Consider the following 20,789-nt stretch of genomic DNA (forward strand, 5'->3'; position numbering starts at 1 on the left):
GTGCCCGCTGCGACGGCGACACCCAGCGGCGGCGCCTCGCCGGCCCGACCCGGCCGAGGAGAGGGGAGCGGCCAGCGGGGAGTCGCCGCGCCGATCTGCCGGGCCGCTGCCGCCCGGGTGCCCTCGCGGTGTTCCGGTGCAGAGAGGTGGAGGGCGGCGAGTCGCTCGGCAGCTCTACCTGGTGCGGGCCGGGCAGGTCGGAGAGAGAAGCGTGAGGCCGGGAAAGGGCGGGCTGGTACGGAGCCAGAGCCTGGACGCGGTCTTGAGGTGCTCTCCCTGAATGCAGGCTCTTCTGCAAGGTAGTCGTGGAGATAGAGAAGCCGAAGTCGTGCTAGAGCACCGAACGCAGATGAGCCAGGTGCTCCTCCAGCCAGCAGGCTTCCAGGGCTGGGCTGAAGTCTGAGAGCCCGGGGGAGAGCTTGCTGCACCTGGGCACCGCATCACCCAGCCTTCTCTTCACTGCAGGGCCCTTCGGTGCACCTCAGCCATATGTCTGTGTGGGCATTCATGTGTATAAATCAGTAATTCACAAATTGGCAGGAAGGTAAGTTAGACAGGAGCATCTTTGAACAGAACAGGAGAAAGGGGTTGGTGCGAGTAGGCAAAGTAGCATAACAGAGGAGGGATCCAAAGAAAGAGAAAACAGAGCAACACAGTTCCTAATGCAGAGATACTGTGGGTATTTTGGTGCAAAGTCCTCTTCCTCTGCCAGAAGGCATTCTCGGGATGATGGCCTGAATGAAGCAAACATCAAAGCATCACAGGCACTAAAACTTGCAATGAATATATACTTGTGAATGGTTTGTACCAATCCCAACATAATGCCCCCATCTAATACGTTGTTCATGAAACAGTTATGGTGGTATTAGTATTCTGTGCCAGTATTCACACCAATTCTTGCTTCTCAATGTTCTTTAGATTCACTGACTCTATAGCTTGGTCAGGATTACTGTGCTAGTCCAAAGCCTGGCAGTGTTACAGAAATCAGAATATAATTGCTGAAATGCACAAAAGTAGGCTGTGATTGCTTACGCTACAGCTTTGGTTCCTTATTTCCATATTCAGTATAGGCCTCCTCTGTGGGAACTTTATTGATACTGTGTAAAATTCTGATATGGGAACAGAAGTACTGGTGCAAGTAACAGTTAAGCTGTGTGTTAAGTAAGTTCCACATGTGCAAATTCTTGCAGGAGAACTTTAATGGTTATGATTGAGAAACAAGATATTAACACATTGCAGAAAAAAAAAGGTTTCCCTGGCATTGATCTACAAGCCATCTGATGGGAGTTTTTCCCCTTTAAAGAAGCAGGATGAGATGCTGTCCTGATCCCACAAACCTCGATGCGGGTGGGCCCCTTGAATATGGCGATGTCAGCAAGAATACACCTGTGCTCAACTGTTGTTAACCTCTTTCATCCAGAGAGTCAGCTTTGTGTTCCCTTTTCTAGTTTTGTTTTCTATCAGGAAGAGAAAGTCATGAGGAATTCCCTCACTTGCCTGAAACAGAAAATATTTGTCGTGTCTGTGAAATGTAACTCCCTCTGAAGCAGTCCACTCACATGCAACATCTTACACAGTGTGTATTCAAAGACTTAGACCCGTGTCCACTTTCCCCTACCAGCAGTCTGTGAGTGCAGGCATGGCAGTGCTTCATTGTGTGCAGCAGGCTTGGGAGTTAAATGATCTGATGAAAGAAGAAAAGAGATTAAAAAAGAAAGAGAAAAGGGGGAAAAGGAGAAAAAGAAAAAAAAAAAAGAAAAGATGAAATGTGGAGGGGATAGAGCAACGTGGTGGTAAAGGGACAGAGGATAAACAAGTCCTGAAATTCAAACAGAGCCCAGGACGGATTGTATTGCTGAGAGGTTGGCAGAAATGCTTCAAGCTCCACTCAAAAGAAATCTACCTGGAGTTGAGCATGGCATTTAGAGGGCTCTAAACCTGAAGCTGTAGTCAAACAAATGGTCACTGGCTTCAGCACTGTGGGAAGTGTGCTTTAATCAGTGCTGTCCTACCTCAGCTTCCACGCCTTCATTTGGTATTTCAGTATCTCCAAATTATTATCTGTGACTGCTGCTGTTTCACAGCCCTTTGTGTAAAAGAAATCTGATACAGTCAGCCAGGCCGTGGGCAAGCCCTGCTTTCCCTGATCAGCTTTGAAACCAGCTGCCCTTCCTGTGCAGATGTGATCTGTGGCATGCAAGACAGACAGGTCTTTATTAACAACATGGAAACTTTCCTCCTGTTTCTATCAGGGGTTTTCAACAGATTGGTGTCTCCAACGGCTGTCCCAAGACAGAAACAATACTGGTGTACATTCCTGCTCTACATTTAAGTCTTGAATCCTTGTAATGGACTTAACGTTAAAATATTTCGCATCACATTTTGGTAAGCTGTTAAGCTGTTCACAGGAAAAACTTCCAAGCAGGTGGATGAGTTGAGAATAAGGAAAGGCATTTATTGAAATCTGCATATTGGTAGATCTGTCACTACATGGGATGTAAAGGATGGATTCCTCCTCTCTTTCCCCTCTGGAAAAAGCTGTTCCTCCATTATCTCAAGTGGATTAGAGCAGCCCAAAGGCTTCTTGATAAGAGGCAGTCAGTGGACAGAAAAAGACATAGCACGTACTGGTGGAGCCCAGCTACCAGAGGTGACTTTCTCTGGTCGCGCTGCACGGAACGATGGCCAGAGGGTCAGCGCTTGAAGCAATTCGAGAAAGCAAAAGCAGCGCCAGGAGCCCTGGCAAAGAGCTTTCAAACCCTATAGAAAGCCTAACTGCAATAAAAAATGATCATTTTTGTCTGCGGCTGCCTGACGCCCCACAGCCACCGCGGCCCCGCGCACCCAGCGGCCCTCCCTTGCCAGAAGCCGCGCCGTCCCCACGGACGGCTCCAGGACCCCGCGCTGCGGCAGCCCTCAGACCGCCGCCTCCGGCTTCGCGGCGCCGAGCCCGGGCTCAGCTCCGGGCCGGTATCGGCAGCGGCGGGGCCCGGCCTGCGCGTCAGGTGACGCGGGTCGCGGCGCCACGCTCTCCGCCCAGCGGCGAGCGGGGGAAGGGAGCGGCGGCGGCGGCGGCGCGGGGCCGTGTGGCGGCGGCGCGGCACCTGGGCTCCCCCCGAGGCCGCCGTCAGGCAGAGGGGCTCTCGCAGCCTCTCGCAGCCCCGGCGGGGAGCGCGGCCGGCATGAGCCAGGTGCCGAGGAAGTTGCCCCAGGAGGAGGGGGACGAGGAGGAGGAAGAGGAGGAGGAGATCGTGGGCTTGGCGGGCTACGCCGACGGGGCCGAGTCCTTCTCGGACGGGGACGCGGAGAGCGGCGGCGATGAGGCGTGTGAGTGCTGCCAGACGCGGCCGGTGCGGGCGTGGGGCGGGGGAGCAGGCCTCCGTGGGGCCGGGAGGAACCGCGCCGGGAGCAGCGCGGGCGGCGGGGTCAGCGGGAGCGGGGGGGGCTGCCGGGGGCTGAGCGAAGGCTGCCGGGCGGCGACCGGCTGCGCGGGGGGGGAGAAACGCAGACAAAGCGCTGCGGGGAGGGGGATGGTCCCCTCGCACGCGTTTCCCCGTCTGGGAGAGATGCGAGCCGGCCGTGCCGGGGAGGGGTGCTGCCGGCTATAAAAGGCAGCGGCGGCCCCGCGCTGGCAGGCAGCTGCCGGTGTCAGTCGTCGGGTTTGCAGGCTCGGCCCGGGGCCCGCGAGTGCTGGTCGGCGGGGATGGGTGCGGGGGATGCGGGCGTCCCGAGGGGAGCAGCGCCGCTCCGCAGGGAGAGGCGCGCCGGCTCAGAGCCTGTTGCTCTCGTTCGGAGCGTGGGTTTGGGAACGCTGCTTCGCTCGGGAGCTCGGAGGGCTCTGGGGACGTCCATGTGAAATGAGAATTGCTTTCTAATAATTGCAGAACAAAGGGCTGCGTGCTGTAAAGCTACGTGCTGGTTAGCCTTTCCTCAGAAAGCCCAGTCCTGCGAGCTGCCGTGGGGGCTGAGTGACTCCCACAGTTTGGGGGCAGTCGAAGCTCCAAGCTCGGGCGTGGGGCTGTGAGGACGCTGGGATGCCAGAGATGTAACTGAGACTAATTGATGTCTTATGTGAAGCTGCTGAGGAATCGCCTTCATTTTGATGCAGAGAGAATGTATTTCAGTGCATTTATTTAGTACTAAACCGACAGCACCTTCTGCAGAGAAGTAATCCATTTTCTGCTCTCAGAGGAATTTATTTGGAAATTTTTCAATGGGAGCTTTATTAAATTGCTAAAAAATGGCAATTGCTTCTTCACAGTAACATGAGAATATTGTACCTAATGAAAACAAACCTTTACATCCTGAATAGCAGGCAAGTGAAGAGACCTCTCCACTCCAGGGCTAACAAAGGCTTATTGTACCAGCCATACCCCCTGCTTTTCTGCTTGGTTCTGAAGTCTCTGGAGAGAAAAGAGGGGGTTGATCTGGACTTTGTGTGTCTGAAACTGGCCTCGGGGCAAGGGGCTTTCCTTTTCCCAGTTTCTATCCTATTTCTTCCTGCTTTTGTACAGTAAGCAGTCTGAAGTACAGTATCCCAGCCTCCACGTGTGGCTGTTGAAAGTGAAGGGAGAAGCCAGGCTTCAAAGTAAAAGCATAATTTGTGCACGTAGGCACATTTGATATTTCAAAACGCTGTGTTGGTCATCTCTCACCCTCTGCTGTTTTCTTGACTCCAACCTGAGCTGAAATGACTGCTGTTTGTTCTCCACTTCATCTTTTGACTTTAGGCATGGGGTCATACTCAAATACCTTGAAGCACTTGGTTTACATAACACCTATTCATTGTTTGGATACTTGCATTTAAAAAGTATTTACAAGCAGAGAAACTTCCTGCAGAGTGTCCGAAGAAATAACTCGAAGTTGGATCCTTGCAGAGTGCTGCACCTGTGGTAGAGTAGAGCCAAGCCTTCTGGTTCTGAGTCTTTGCCCACAAGAATTTCCTTCCACCAGGCATTTCTGCAATGTTCATAAACCCACAGTAGCTGAATGGCTCTCTTGATTGCACATAAGCTTTTTCTGTTAACTTTTCAGGCTCAGGTCACTTTCAGCATTGAAGATGTGCAGTGTGTATATTTATAAGGCTATTGTCTTAAAAACTGCAAACATCACAGTCCCAGTAGTGCTGAAAATGCCATGAGTTGAATGGCCTTATGGGTACTTAAATGAAAAGTATGGGACTGGTAGTTCTCCTCTATAGAAGAGGTTAAAGCTTAAGAAAAGAATGATGTAATTGCATTAGTAGGCCAAAAAAATAATCGTTCTTAGCTCTATTAGTTAAAATGGTCTTGGAAGAGATTGTTAACATAGTAGAATGAACAGAAATATAATTTCGGTTTGGCGTAGCTTGAGCAGATGAGCTTCTGTGCTTTGTACATTTGAGAACTACGGTCTTCTCGCTGATGGGATCTAAACATGCACCTTCCAACATGGCATCCCCTTCACATGTGGCTGTGGAGCACTGATAGACCCAGGCTTCTGAAAAATAATTGTAGCTGATGTGGAATTTAGGATGGGTTTCAACAACTGTTAATTATCGATGAATATTTTAAACATTCTGGCTGTACATTATTCATTCTGTTTGTGTCCTGGTGAAACAGACCAGCTATGTGCAGTTACCAACTCTTCACAGCTGGGCTCTTCTTTGTGTTGCAATGCACACAAGTAGCACTCCACAAACGTGCACTACCTGCTGTTAAAGAAATTTTGTCAGGAATCGAGTCCTTCTGTGTTGTGAAAGGGCTTTGGGGTTTGTTAAAATTAATTTGTGGATACTTCAAAGGTTTTAGCTTCTAACCAGAGCGTTCTTTGTGGCTGCTTAGTGGAGTTGAAATGTGAAGGAGAACTGTTGGTATGTGCTAGAAACTGGCATTTTATGACTATGCAAAAGTGAATGAACTAGGAAACGTGTCTCATCTGATGACATGGAAAATTATCTTTCCCATTATGGAACAGAGAATAGTTTAATGTTTCTCATGCATAGTATATTCTTGCTTAGTAACCCAATCTGGGAAGTTGCGAAGTTGGGTAGTTACATCTACTGACATTGCTATGGCAAATTAAAGGAGTTGTCATGTACTCTGGAAAGGAATGTGGGCAGGCAGTGTATCATCCAATTCCTTTACATATAAGGTAATCTTCTAACTCCCTCTCCAAGGAAAGTGCTGCAGCAGCTCTGCTATCTAGTCAGGTTTGGATGATATTAATTCACATTTCCCTGTCTTTGAACTGGCAGAATTCCAAGAGCTAAGTAGCACTCCTACTAGTAGAAGAGACAGCGTTCACTCTACTTGCTAGTAACTGTTTGCACTTCCAACTCTGTTCTTTAATATGGTTTTAATATGATTCCTTTCTAGTAAGTATTACAGTTCATAAAAACGTGTCTACATGGGAAAACATAATATAGCAACAATTTAAAACTCCAAGTTATTTTAAATATTTTTTTTAGGTACCTGTGCATTTTTTTGGCCTGTTTCTTAAAGAAGTAGCTACCCTGTCTTCTTGTCTCATTACTTGTCAGAACTTTGGGAACTACTGACCACCTACACTAGAATTTGAAGGAAAGAAGTCTCAAATATGATTGAGTTTGTGCAGGCTTGATGAAAGGTAGCGCTGAGAGGAGGCTCCAGTGAAAGTGTTCTCAGAGACAGGCAAGCAGATGGATGTATGCTGCAGCAGCACTTGGCTGCCTGGTGCACGCCTGTGTGCTGTTGAGGCGTGTGGTCAGCTCCAGATCAGCCACAGCATGTCACATCAGTTTTTTGGAGGGTATGTCATAAGACATACAGGGAAGTTGGTGTTACTGTGGTGGGGAGAGGAAAGGGAAACAGTACACAGCCACAGCAAACCAGACTTGGTAGGTTCTGTTACGAACCAAGCAAAGTGGAGTTTTTTTTATAATGCTTTGGAACATGCAATAAAGCATCAACCCAAAGTCTGGTTTTTGTATGCATTTTGAAAATAATGTATTCAAACTAGTTCTTGTAAAGCTTTGACGAAGTTATTTTCCCTTCAGGTAGTCAAGATGTAGATTGCAGGATGTATGGATGTATGAACATTAATAAATCATTGTATTTTTAGCAGCTGTAGAGAATTTGTGCATTAAGGAGAGTGGAGTGAAAGAAGCTGTTAAATCTTACTCCTTTGGTTTGCTTTGTTGACAAGACTGCGCCCCGCAGAACGTAATGAATGCTGTCACATTGTCTTAGAGCAGAGGCTTATTATTCCTCTCTTTCTTGGTTTGAAGTATCTTAGGCACATATTTCATGCAGTCACAGAATGATATTATTGCTCACGTTGACAGGAAGGGTAGAGCAGTGTGTCGACTGTAGTTAATTACTTCCTAAATATTACTGCCTGAGGATCAGCTGCTGTTGTCCATTGCTGCATTAGTGGGATGAGCACCTTACGGTCCCCAGCAGCTTGCTGCTATTTTGCTTGAAGGATTTCATCTGCGTGCTGCTCCAGGTTGGCAGTGTCCTGTAGGTGAGGCATGACAAAGCACAGTATGTGGAAATAACTGCCAAGGCCTGACAAAATGCACAGGATCTCAAAGATCAGTGGTCTGTCAGTCACTGTGGTACCAGGGACTCACGGTGAGAGCCATAAGTACTGGTGAGCCAGCAGGTGGTGCAATTCCAAATTCACCTTAGCAGAAAATGAGTAAGAAATGCAATTTCCCTCTGCCCTGAATTAGGTTGGACAGTCTGTTATGCAGTAGGTAGGAGAAGGCGTGCCTGATATCTTGTGTGCTTGGCTTGTTGTCTGGTCTACATTTTAAACCTGACTGCTGTGTGCCGAGAGCCTTATTCTGCAGATAGAGCGTTGGCATTTTGTGTTGCTTATGTTTGGTCCTGCAAACAGGATATCATAGTATTATTTTAAAACTTTTTTCCACTATATTTAGCACTAGGTTCAGCTCAGCATCATGGGACATTTCAAAGTTACAGACCTACTACATTTTAGTAAGAGTTTAGACTGACGTAGCTATCTTAATTAGACATTCCTGAAACTGAAATGGGTGTGATCTCCAGTGTGAAAGGCTATATAGTCATATCCATATGAATATATCAATATAGTTTATTCCTCTAAGTCTCTTTATGCTGATATAACTGCATCATCCCTGAAACATGTTAACTTTTAGTTGCATGAGTTTCAAATTACAGTAGGTAACACAACTGAATAACAGTGTTTTCAGGTCTTTGTTTTGCAGATAGGCAAGGGTTATCCTGTAATCTTATTTATTGGATAACAACTTTGTATAGACTGTAACACAAATTATTTAACAGCAGGTGAAATCATAATGGCCTTAGAAATGGACTTCTCTTGAGCTCAGTTCTGTGCTTTAAGTCCCAACGGGAGAAGATGTGAGCCTGCTGAGTTGTCCTCTTCCTATGGCTCTTGGGATGTGTGATTCCTTTGCTTAGAGGAAGGAAGGAAGCCTTTGTGTAGCTTTACAATGTCACACAAATGTAACTAACACAAGCTCACTTCTTGCTTCCAGAAGCATGATCTAGCTGTTGGTTGACAGAGGTATTTGTTACTGGATACTCTTTTTTTAAAGTTGAGTTAGAATGCTTTATTGTGTTACAATAAAATTACATATGTTAGGATGGCTGTGGGATAAAATAATTTTCATGTACAAACTAAGCATGCTGTCTGCAGCTTCTGCTATGGGTGAAAAGTAGTTTTTCTTAGTCCACTCAGGGGCAAAGAATCCAGGCTAAAATGTCTGCAGTTCCCTCAGTTTAAAAATCAGTAATGTTTACATAAATCCAACTCAGAATGTCAAGAAAATAAATGTCAGATTCATGTCATCTGTCAGTTACTCATTAATTATGTTGCTATAGTATGTTACTCTTCTTCTTGTATGATTTTATTCAGTTTTGGATTTCAATGATCCCTTCAGTACTGAAGTTAAGCCACGAATCCTGCTCATGGGTTTGAGAAGAAGTGGGAAGTCTTCCATTCAGAAAGTTGTCTTTCACAAAATGTCACCAAATGAGACCCTCTTCTTGGAAAGCACAAACAAAATCTGCAGAGAGGATGTATCCAACAGCTCCTTTGTCAACTTTCAGATATGGGATTTTCCTGGGCAGATTGACTTCTTTGACCCCACATTTGACTATGAGATGATTTTCAGAGGCACTGGAGCACTAATATTTGTTATTGACTCTCAGGTAAAAAAAACAAAAACAAAAACAAAAGTGTGTATGGGGTTGCATTTAAGCTACCTTTATCTTTTTTTTTAGCAACATACAAGTGGAAAACATAGATTCTTCAAAGCAAATAAATAACTTATGGTTACAAAAGCACATTTACAGGAAGTCATTAAAACTTGAAGAGCTGGTTGACTATTTTTAATCTCCCTTTGCAAGATGTTTAAAACAGATAACTGCTTTAACATCGCAAGGTTCTTGTTCAGTCTCCCAAGTGCTGACAGCTTAAGGTCAGTGCACATGCTGGGTACAAGCTCAGTTTTCTATTATAAGAAATAAAGAACCTAAGATATTGTTAATCTGTAGCATTATCTAAAAGTAATCACTGTAATATTTTAGATATTTTGCACATCTTTCCTGCAGTTTTTATTTTTCCTTCATTAGGATGATTATATGGAAGCATTAGCTCGGCTGCATCTTACTGTGACCAGAGCATATAAAGTGAATCCAGACATCAACTTTGAAATCTTTATCCATAAAGTGGATGGCTTATCTGACGATCACAAGATTGAAACACAAAGAGATATTCACCAGAGGGCAAATGATGACCTTGCAGATGCTGGATTGGAGAAGATTCATCTCAGGTGAGAAAAGCTGCTGTACAAAAAGTCTTTAGTTGGAGAGAAGCTGTTTATTTAACAAGTTAATATTTTCTGTTCTCTTGAAGTAGCAAGCAAAAAGATTTTAACATATGAAGGAAAAAGTCACAGATAATTTGTTTGGCTCAGGTCAAATGCAGTATCTTATTTCTGAGTGCTGTCTTGAAAAGCAAGGTAAGGAGCAGAAATGCTTAAAAACGGATGACAAATATGTTAGAGTCCAGACAGTTTTTGCTGCAGTTTCTGTCTTGAAATTAGAAGTATGGGCAGTGGCAACCTGTAGAATGCATATGCTATCCACATCACTTTTGTCTTCGAAACTGCTCCTTGTCTCACCGTCATCTCCCAGTCACTAGTTCTCATTGTTGCAGCCTCCTCAGAGCAACTTGGGAAGGCAAAGAGAGAACACCTGTCTTGTATCTGGTGATAAAGCAAATGATTGTAGCAAACAGTTAAAAACAGTGAACTTCTATAGACTAGAAACTAGGGGGACATCAAGTTTCCATATTATTTTTAGTGCTTATAGCCAAATACAAATAGATGTATAGAAAGATACTGTTTTATGAACCTGTCAACACTTTAGAGCTCTTAAAAACTTGACTGCATTGTGCATTGTAAAATGGGTCCAGCTTTCAAAAAATTAAGTCACACTACCTATGTTCAGTAATGTTCCTCTTCTGCAATTTGAAAAATGTTTTCTAAGATTACATTATGAAGGGGAATTACATCATGAAGTCCTACATCAGGTGCTCATTTGCATTGTTTAGGTGTTTTGTTGTTGTCTGTTTTTTGTATGGAGGTATGCATTGCTGTAGCAAGTATAATTGTGAGAATTTAGTTTCCGTATGAAGGCCTGTGCTTCAGTCATAACATGTGACTTTTGATCACAAGGGGTAATTGCATAATTGTAGGCACTTGCTGTTTGACAATATTTCGTTTCACTCATATTATGAAAGGTGCATCATGTTCACAGTATGTAACTAAAAGAAAAATCTGGTGATTTTTTTTTTTTCCAGCTTTTATCTGACAAGCATATATGATCATTCTATATTTGAAGCATTTAGCAAAGTGGTACAGAAACTGATTCCACAGCTCCCAACACTGGAAAATCTGCTTAACATCTTTATTTCAGTAAGTACTTGCTACGTGTTTTGTCTATAGATGAAGCTATGACCATCATGCACGCTGAAATATCCTATTCGCTGCCTTCTGAGAGATTGTGAGCAACGTGAACATTCAGAGGAATTATCAAAATATAGTTGAAATGCACTCACATGAAGCTAGGCCTCCCTTCCTTGTCTGACAGTATTGCTGAACTGCTGAGATACAGCATTTTATGAGTGAAAATGGCACATAAAGTGCATTAGCAGTCATAGAATCATAGAATCACAAAGTTGGAAAGGACCTACAGGAACATCCAGTCCAACCATCCTCCCACTACTACTGCTACCACAAGCATTAAACTGTATCTCATAGCTCCTCATCCAGACACCTCTTGAACACTGCCAGGGACGGCATGTCCACCACCTCCCTGGGCAGCCATTCCAGTGCCTGACCACTCTCTGAGAGAAAAAGTCATTGCTTTCCTGCTTTTAAGTTCATTTGAGTGTTACAAAAGCCTGTGCTGTATGCAGTTTTTAAAGTAGTACTTGAAATTTGTGTTGATAAATTCTTAAAGGAACGTCATCTGGTCTGACCTTTTATGTAAGAGAACTGTCTATAGTACTACCTAGAATTTATTCCATTTTGCGTTGAGATTTATCCCTCTACCTCTCAAAATGTAGTCTTAACATTTTGGAGGTACAGCTTTCACAGCTTCCACAGTTACTTCCAAGGCCAGTTAGGGAACTTTGTATATCTAACATCCTGCTGTTGCTGTGGAGGTAATTGCTTGTTTTACTGCTCCTGGATGTATGGTCTGTTCCCTTCCTTTATGCTGGTTGTTACACCTACCTGTTCCCTTATGGAGTCACTCTGACACATAGTCATACAGGAGAAGACTGTCCGGTTCTTTTGCCTGTTTCATTTAGTCAAAAGCAGCTCATGAAGGAAACCAACATACTCTTTTTGTGGCCCAAGGTTAGAAATGGGGACATGTGACAATGAGGAATGGGAAACACATTAAGTAGTTGTGAGAAAGGAGAGTTTGCCCCCCTTTTCTTGATGCATTAGTTCAGATCCTAGCGGCTCCTGGAACTGTACCCATTCTTGTACCTTGCATTAGCATTAGTCAAACTTCAGTTTCCAAACAAGGCATTTTGGCTTGCCTTTTTGTGATTCTGAAGTCATGAAATTATTTAATATCATTCAACAGCCTGTAGGATAAAATAAGACTTCACAGTTTCTCAGTGTGGGGTGTGAAAATTAGGAGAGAGGGTGGTTGGCTGTTTTGCTGAAAGGGAGAGCTAGGATTAAAGAAGTGTCTTTCCCAAATTTATTTTCTTACTATTAGGCAACCAATTAATAAGGAATGGTTTATGACAAAGATCTCATTCCAAGAAAATGGCTGTACTGAATGCCAGTTGTCATCCAGCCCTTCATTCTACTTGGGGTAGAAAAGTAATGATGAAAGGGTGATGATTATAGTTCTGAAGCAATTAGGTATTATTTTGAATATGCTTTATAGTATTAATGAGAAAGCTGGCTGAATGATAATCTTCGTAATTCCAGAACTGCCGTGGTTACTCATATCATGAGTCTGATCTCTGTCTAGGGTCTTCTCACTGTTTGCAGTTGCTGAAAAGTTTGTACCAAACCACTACATGACTCGAGCATGAGCTGTTTCCTTAATGACAACAGTTGTTTGTGCATCTGGGGCACCCAGACTGAAGGCCCCATAATATCTAGAGTATCAGATATGACTGGTAGGGCAGAACAACTCATTCAAATGAATGGGAAATTTAGAGAAGTGTTCCTGAGAGATAAGCTATTTCCTCTGCCCCTAGGGCCAAGAGTCTCAACCTGTTTCTTAGCTCCAAGTAGAACATAACAGTCAGTGACATAGAACAAGATGTAGCTGCTTTACTGCGTGCTCAGAAAGCTTGCTTTCTGCTTAGAAGAGCATCTTTCATCTGTAGACAGTAGGCTCAGAATGACTCTTACTTGCAACCATAGGAAGACTAAACATCATTCTCTGGTGTAGAATTAGTGGGCGCCTCTTTAGCAACTCAGTGACAACAAATCAGGTTAGGAATCTTGACATAGATTTTGTTCATGCCTTACTTCAGGAAGCCAGTGTGTTGGTTATCAGAATGTGGGTGTGTTGGTGTTCTAGTTTGGGTTTGAAGCAATATTCATGAGGATGTGCTTTCATTTATGCCATAAAGACTTCCAACACAAAAGCTGGTGATTACAAAAATAGATCTGTGATCACCCTTGAGTTCACCTCAGGTTTTTAACCAACTTTTCTAGTCCCACAGTGTGTTAGCTCATACAGCTTGTGCATTTGATCATTATAATACTGCTTCTATGTTCTTTAGTCCAACTGCCTGAAAAACAAAATAACTAAAGAATGGTTTGGTGTTTAAAATTCATGTGAATTTTGGCTAACATCAGCTTCCTATAGAGGGATGTCTGTTTTTCCTATCCCTATGGCCTTACCAGGTAGTCAAGATGTGTGATGTGGGAATGTGTAAAAACTTCTTTTTAGGGCCAGTTTCTGACTTAGTCTCCATACTTTCAAGAAGGAGGAAGATAAGCCCATTTATCTAATCTAACAGCTGATTTCTCACTGTCATTTTTGCTATCTGTGTGTTAATGATGCCTCTATTGTATAGTAAGTTTTACCCAAAGCTCCCTGTCTTCTTATGGCTTCATAATTATTGTTTTTACTGTTATGTTGATAAACATCCTCACAAACATTCTGGCAAATCTTTTGATTTTGTAATTTAAGGCATACTAAAAACTCCAGCAAATAAAATCAGAGAGCTCTTGCTGGTACAATTTAGTGGTTATCACTGGCAGCCCAGCCTACCCTTTTGTAGAGGTTTCTGTCACCATACAAAGTTAAACAGAAGGAGTCTTGCCAGTTTCTCAGCAGATCCTACCATAGTGTATCAGTTTCAAGTTAATGCAACAATGATTTAAGATGCCAAGTTTTACCCTACTACCATGTGTAATAGCTGGCATGGCAGGCATTTCAAGATGAAAACCTTTTAAACTGCCACTGCAAGTGTTGACAGGCTGCAGTTGCTAGAGTTCTGAGATGGGTACATCGCTTCTCATTGTTAAATGATACAATATTGTCACTGACATCTTAATATTTTAAGGTACTTATATATGCAACTGATTTTCTTCTTATGTAATATAAAATTTTATAATCGATTCTTCAAGAATGACACTGCAGGGCTCAAGTTCCAATCTCTTTTGTTTAAAAGTAGTTTTCTTTTTAAGGAATATATTCAGATGGTATTTACAGGTAAATTGTGATTAATCTTATTCGACTACATCTATAGAAGTATGTGAAGTGCGGTCAGAATTTATGTATTGTTTGAATGTTATAATTGCACAGCTATTAAATGTGGACAGAATAACCAAAAAAAAATACACATACAGTTTTGTTCTTAATTCTCAAAATGTAGATTCATAGAGCCAAATGAGCTGAGCAGGACCTTTAGAGGTCAGCTCCTGCTGAAAGTCAAGCTACTGTGTGCAGGTTTGCATAGGGCTGGGTCCAGTTCAGCTTTGTGTATCTCTAAAGATACCAACTCCACAATGTGCTCCCAGTGCTTGACCACTCTTATGCTAAAAAAGGTGTTTGTTGTTGTTCGGATTTTTTTGTGTGTGTGTTTTGCTTTTTGTTTTTTCTTAAGATAGAATTTCAGTTTGTCTTTTGCCTCTTGCCCTTCAACACTTGTTCTGAGAAGAGTTTGGACCTGTCTTCTGCACATCCTTCCAGAGGGGGTTTGTAGACAGCAGTGTGCCTTCTTTTCCTCGGACTGCATAATCCCAGTTCTCTGAGAGTCTCTTTGTTATCATGTGCTTCAGCTCATGTACATAGGGTATCCAGAGAGTATACTTTCTCTTGAGTATTTTTTTCTATTAATGACCTAAAGAAATGAGCCACTCATGAACTCTTTTTCCATGATTAAATGCAAGAAATTCACCTCTGTTACCACTGTGAATGAATATTTCCAACTTATTTGGATGTCCAGCAGTGGAAGAATTAATACCTAAGGTTGAAGTCTTTCTGCTTATTATGGGGAATTTGGAAAGTGTGAGGGTCACTTTAGTCTCTAGTTATGTGTTATTCACTTGCAAAAGAAAGAAGAAAACTTCTATAATTACAAAAGCTGAAACTATTATAAGTTGGTATGGGTTTTCAGAGTGTTTTTGACAGTTACAAAACAGTTATAGCAACAGTCTCAAATCCTACTAAAAGGAGACCCATATATGGAAAAAATACAGTTTAAAGGGAGAAGATTCGTTCTGTTCTGTGTGTCTGGATTCCGAAGCATATTCGTCAGCTTGATCTTCAGCTATACTGGGAAGTTGTCTTTTGTGTTCATGCTGGGACAGCTGCCCAGGTGCGAAGTCTTGATATGACCACACAAAGCTACTGTTTTCAGTTTTCAGTACATGTGGTGTTTTTTTATTCCCACTCTAGAAGACAGAGGCTTATGGCAGTTTGCCTTATCTACACAAAGAGTATAAGCCGAAACTGAGCTAGCATTCCTGCCTACCATCTGAGAGTTGCAGATATAATACATGTTCAGTACTGAGAGAGTCTTGATTAGCTTGGCAGGATGACAGGAGCATAGATGCTGTCACATTAGCAAGCCTTAAACATGTCTTTAACGACAAATTCTATATGAAAACTGAAAAGGCACCATCAAAATACTGATCTTTTTCCTGTGATTCTGAATAAAAAATGTTCTAAGGAACTATGCAGTAGAACAGCTACTGATTTCTCAGTTTCCTTAAGGAATTAGTTCTTGATTCCTACTGTCTTTGTCAATTTTTTTTCTTTGTTTTCACCATCCTATACATCCAGTTAGAATAACTTTAAATTACAGTTTTCTTTTTATGTCCATTTCTACAATCAGAAAAAGCACCCCAGAAGCTTGATCTTGGAATTTTTTTTTATCTTGTGTGTTACACTGAAAACAAGTGTAATTTATTCTAGAGAGGAAATTTGGGAACCTAACTTCTATTAAAGACAGAAGCATATAGAAGGTCTGTAGTCATCACAGCTTGCTACAAATACGTCATTGCTCAAAATGAGCTTTACTGCAAATTAACTCCTACTTAACTTACATTTTGTGCAGTAGGCAAGTAGGGAAACAGAAAATCTTGGTACTAATCAAACATAGGGCATATATTTCATTTTTCTTTCTTTCTTCAACAGAATTCTGGGATTGAGAAAGCATTTTTATTTGATGTAGTAAGTAAGATCTATATTGCAACGGACAGCACTCCAGTGGATATGCAAACTTACGAGCTCTGCTGTGATATGATAGATGTTGTGATTGACATTTCTTGTATATATGGGTAAGTATTTTTTTTCTTTTTTTTTCATGAAGCTATGTACCTAGAATCTGAATGACCTCAAAATAAGAATTATGTAGATGTAAAAAGAATGAGAATGAGTAAGGGAGAAGGAGGAAATTAAGGGCCTGTTGGGTGCAGATCACCTGCTAGCAACAGTGTTCCTTGCCTGGCTTCTCTTGCAAGCACCTTCCTCTTTCTATGTGAGTAATTTATTTTTTGTGGGAAGGAGTAGGAAGTAGCCATCCTAAAGAAAAAGGAAATATTAACCATCTTTTTGTTCCCTAGGGCCAAATTCAACAGAAGGATGCCTCTCATTTAAAATAAATAATTAAATGTGAGGCTGTATGTAGTTGTGTTTAATAGCTAATCGCCTCTGCAGGCTTTAAAGAGCTGCTTCACTCTTCCATCAGTTTTTTGCTTGTCCTCTTTTCCCTGCACAAAATTTGTATTTTTCAGCTTCCTATCCTTTAGTGATTGGAGAACTCTCACAGAATGGCTTAGGTTGGAGCAGACCTTAAAGATCATTGAGTTCCAACCCACCTGCCATGGGCAGAGTTGTCAGTCACTGGATCAGGCTGCCCAGGATCCCATCCAACCCGGCCTTGAATGCTTCCAGAGATGGGACATCCACAACCTCTCTGGGCAACCTATTCCACCACTTTAGCACCCTCTGAGTAAAAAAATTCTTCCTAGCGCCAAACCCTCTCGCCTTCAACCTTTCTTAATAAGAAGGGTTCTCTGGCCCTCTGGTCATCTTTATGGCCCTCCTCTGGACCCACTGCAGCAGCTCCACATCCTTCCTGTTCTGGGGGATGCAGGCTTGGACTCAGTATAGATGGGGCCTCATGGGGGCAGAGTAGAGAGGGATAATTCCCCTCCCTCACCCTGCTGGCTACGCCTCATTTGATGCAGCCCAGGATACTATTGGCCTTCCAGGCTGCAGTAGCACTCTGCTGGCTCATGTCCAGCTTTTCATCCATCAAAACCCCCAAGTCCTTCTGCACAGGGCTGCTCTCAATGAGTTTTTCTCCCAGTCTGTATTCCTATCTGGGATTTTCTTGACCCAAGTGCAGCACTTGTACTTGGCTTTGTTAAACCTCATTAGATTCTTATGTGCTCACTTACTGAGTATGTCCAGGTCCCTCTGGATAGTGTCCCTCCCTTCTGTTGTGTTAGCTGCACTACTCAGCTTGATGCCATCAACTTACCTTGCAAGTTATGTTGGTGTTTCAAATGGCTTGGCCCAGTGCAATGCTAGCTATTCCTGGGAAAGGCAGGGGTGCGTTAAGTATTAGTGCATTAAGGTATATAGAATTAGAGGCTAAACCACAGTATCTGCTTCTGAAAATGTGGTAGTCTTCAGTAGTCTGAAATTCTTACCTGTTTTTATTGATTTTTTTATAGATCTTCGAGAAGGTATGGGGGAAAATCCTGGTGCAGGTGTACAATAACCATTAGAACAGCAAAAGAACAACAGATTGTTTAATACTTCTGTAAATTTATTCAGTTGTGTGTTCTGCTGTATCTTTTAGATTTTAGATTTGATCTCTGAACTGTACAAGAACTTGTGTTTTACAGAGTTTTACAATGAAGGATTCTGATTCTGTAGCCTTTTTTGTATGTGTGGAGAGAAAGATACAGTTCTGGGGTTCAAAATTATTATCTGTATAATACAACAGGGAGGCATTCTAGTCAGTTTCATTCTGCCACTGTCTCTTGTGTAATCATTTAGCATTTGTCATAGAAACCTGCCTGTCGATGTTTTTAGCTGCAAACTAAAAGCATGATATTGGAATTAATTTATTGTCCTCTGTTCCTGGAACATCTGTGAAACCTGTTGCCTTAAAATATTATCAGTGCTAATTATTCTGGGAGATTGGTGATAACTACCCATTTAAGAAGATCTCACAAGCACATACCTGGAAATACTTTTAACTCATCTGATGCCTTATCTTGTTTGTTTGTTTGAATATTGCCTTTCAGGCTTAAAGATGATGGCACTGGAACTCCGTATGACAAAGAATCAATGGCAATCATAAAACTGAACAATACAACTGTCCTTTATTTAAAAGAAGTAACAAAATTCCTTGCTCTTGTTTGCTTTGTGAGAGAAGAAAGCTTTGAGAGAAAAGGTATTTACCTCTTTCTAATATTACATTTTACCTTGTACAAACAAACTAATGAATAACTCTGATTGCCATTAGCTGATCCATTCTCTAGCTGTATCACAAATATTACAAATACAGCTTGATAGAGCTTACATAATATGGTTAAAGGCGTGAAGTATTGTGCTGACATTAAGATGAAAAATACATTTGACTGCTTTCTGATAAGAAAGCATACAGTTTACATTCATTGCAATGAAGCTTCCATCTGCAACAGTAGAATGTGTCAATTTATCTTGGCTAGCGTTGCTTTGTACCTATTGGCACTAGCATATGAGTTTGGAACAGCTTGTGTGCCATAACCAAGGGATAAGTATTGAAACTAGAAATATGATAAGTATTGAAACAAGAAACTGATAGAAATATGTTCTCGCTTTTCTTGTCTATGAAAGTAGGCTTAAAAAAACTGCATATTTGGGATTAGGCAGCATTTACATTTTGTAGCTGAAGTACCTAACATTTCTTATCCTGCCCTGATCCTAGTCAAGGTCAACACCGAAAGCTTAGTTAATTACCACATTGCTTAGTTGCTGTGGTGTTCACTGAGTTACAGGGCTTCAAATGTCCCAAGACTGGAAAGGAACAGTGGAAAAATGAGCCATCATTTTGGCTTGTGATCCATTTCTTGTGATACTAATTCACCAGTCAGTGTCGTCGTGTTTGTGAATGCAGTACTCAAGCCATCTCTGCTGAACTGTTTGACAGGCTGTTTAGCTTTTATTTTATAGAACTTTACCTGGTCAAATTTCTCTCACGTATCTGTACCACTGTTGCTATCTTTGAAAGTTAGCTGCTGCCCATGTTGGTTTTGCTGTAAGCATTAAAAAGTTTTACTGTAACACTAACAGGACTGTTTCAGAAAAGACACCATCTTGAGCAAATACTTGTTAGGCTTTGTGTCCAACTGTTGTGTCTACATAATTTGGGACAGTTCGTATTGAAGTCAGTATTCATGAGCAGTATGGTTTGGTATTTTAATGCAGTTTTATTTTAGTATCTCGAAACTTCAACTGAGTTCTCTGTCTGAACTCAAGGGAGAAGGAAAGCAATTTCTGGAAAAAAAGAAAGTATAACATGTTGGGTATGAACTATTTCAAATATGCATCGTCTCCTGTTAAGGAAATTGAGATGGAAACCACAACATTGGGAAAATTTATGGCAATTAACCCTGTCCAAAATTTTAAAACTGTATGGCAGTATTAAACAATTTTTTATAGCACCCAATAAGTCTTCTGATTGAATACCAGTATGGCTTTACAGCTTTTCTGTGGGATCACAGTCAGCCCACTCACATGGTAATTTTAACTGCCTAGTATATATGTATGTAATCTAACAACATGACTGTTGTGCTAGTTTTCAGTTAGGGTGTAAAATGAAGTATAAGTGGTTTTTGGTACTGCTATTTGGTAATATAGCTGCAGAGTATCTGTTTCCAAATTTATATATTATAAAAAAAATACTAATTTTTTTTTACTGCTAGATGATATTTTTTTTATCATGGTTCTTTTGTGAGGTAAAGTTGCAAAATGACACCGTAATTTGGGAAAGAGTTTAATTTATATTGTAGTATCCTGAGTGTTTCTCCAAAGCTCTTTCTTAAGTTAAAGCTTTCCTATCTGCCAAAGTATTTCTCTTTGTGTTCTCTTAAGACCAATATGTGCAGTTAATACAGGATATAACAAGAAACTGTGATGCTCACTGAATTACTAGTATTTATTAAATTTACTTCTGCTTAGCACAGAAAAAAATTGCCTGGAGAATTCACTGATTATGACCTCGAGAAAGAATGTGGTATTTTAGTAAATGTAGAATATAATCAAATTTGTGATTACTTCATTTGTGTAAATGTTTTTATTAATATGGAAAACATTTCTGTCTCTGTAGGATTAATAGACTACAATTTCCATTGTTTTCGAAAAGCCATACAAGAAGTATTTGAAGTAAGAATGAAAGTAGTAAGATCTCGAAAACATCAAAGTCATGTGCAAAAAAATAAGAGACCCACTCCTAATGGGACACCAAGAATGCCACTGTAACTGAGGTTTTCTGGCACTGTGGCGAGCTAAGATTTCATGAAGTTGATGTGACTTCTGCATCTCATTGCACTGAGTGAAGAGGAAAACCAATGGGACTGATGTATTACATGAATTTTCCCTGAACGTTCAGAAAGCACTGTTTAAATATTTTTATCCAATCAGTTTTTTTAATATAGTGAGCACTTTGAGCAAAATGTTGTATATATAAGCATTGAGGTGAACACTTGTAAGAAGTTTCTTAATATATGCTGTAAACCTTTTTCATGCCATATTAAGAAAAAA

The 20,789-nt window shown here is 41.7% G+C and overlaps 1 protein-coding gene across 1 annotated transcript; it reads left to right on the forward strand.

Annotated features, from left to right (window-relative positions):
* Positions 1-3,182: 3,182 nt before the first annotated feature.
* Positions 3,183-20,507, forward strand: RRAGD (Ras related GTP binding D; the record flags this gene model as incomplete). Its single annotated transcript, XM_079550894.1, has 7 exons — positions 3,183-3,327; positions 8,884-9,179; positions 9,603-9,802; positions 10,834-10,948; positions 16,164-16,306; positions 18,290-18,438; positions 20,356-20,507. 7 exons carry the CDS (start codon positions 3,183-3,185, stop codon positions 20,505-20,507), a joined length of 1,200 nt encoding a protein of 399 aa, XP_079407020.1.
* Positions 20,508-20,789: the final 282 nt, after the last annotated feature.

The sequence above is a fragment of the Tetrao urogallus genome (genome assembly GCF_951394365.1).
Source record: "Tetrao urogallus genome assembly, chromosome: 2".
Taxonomy (NCBI): domain Eukaryota; kingdom Metazoa; phylum Chordata; class Aves; order Galliformes; family Phasianidae; genus Tetrao; species Tetrao urogallus.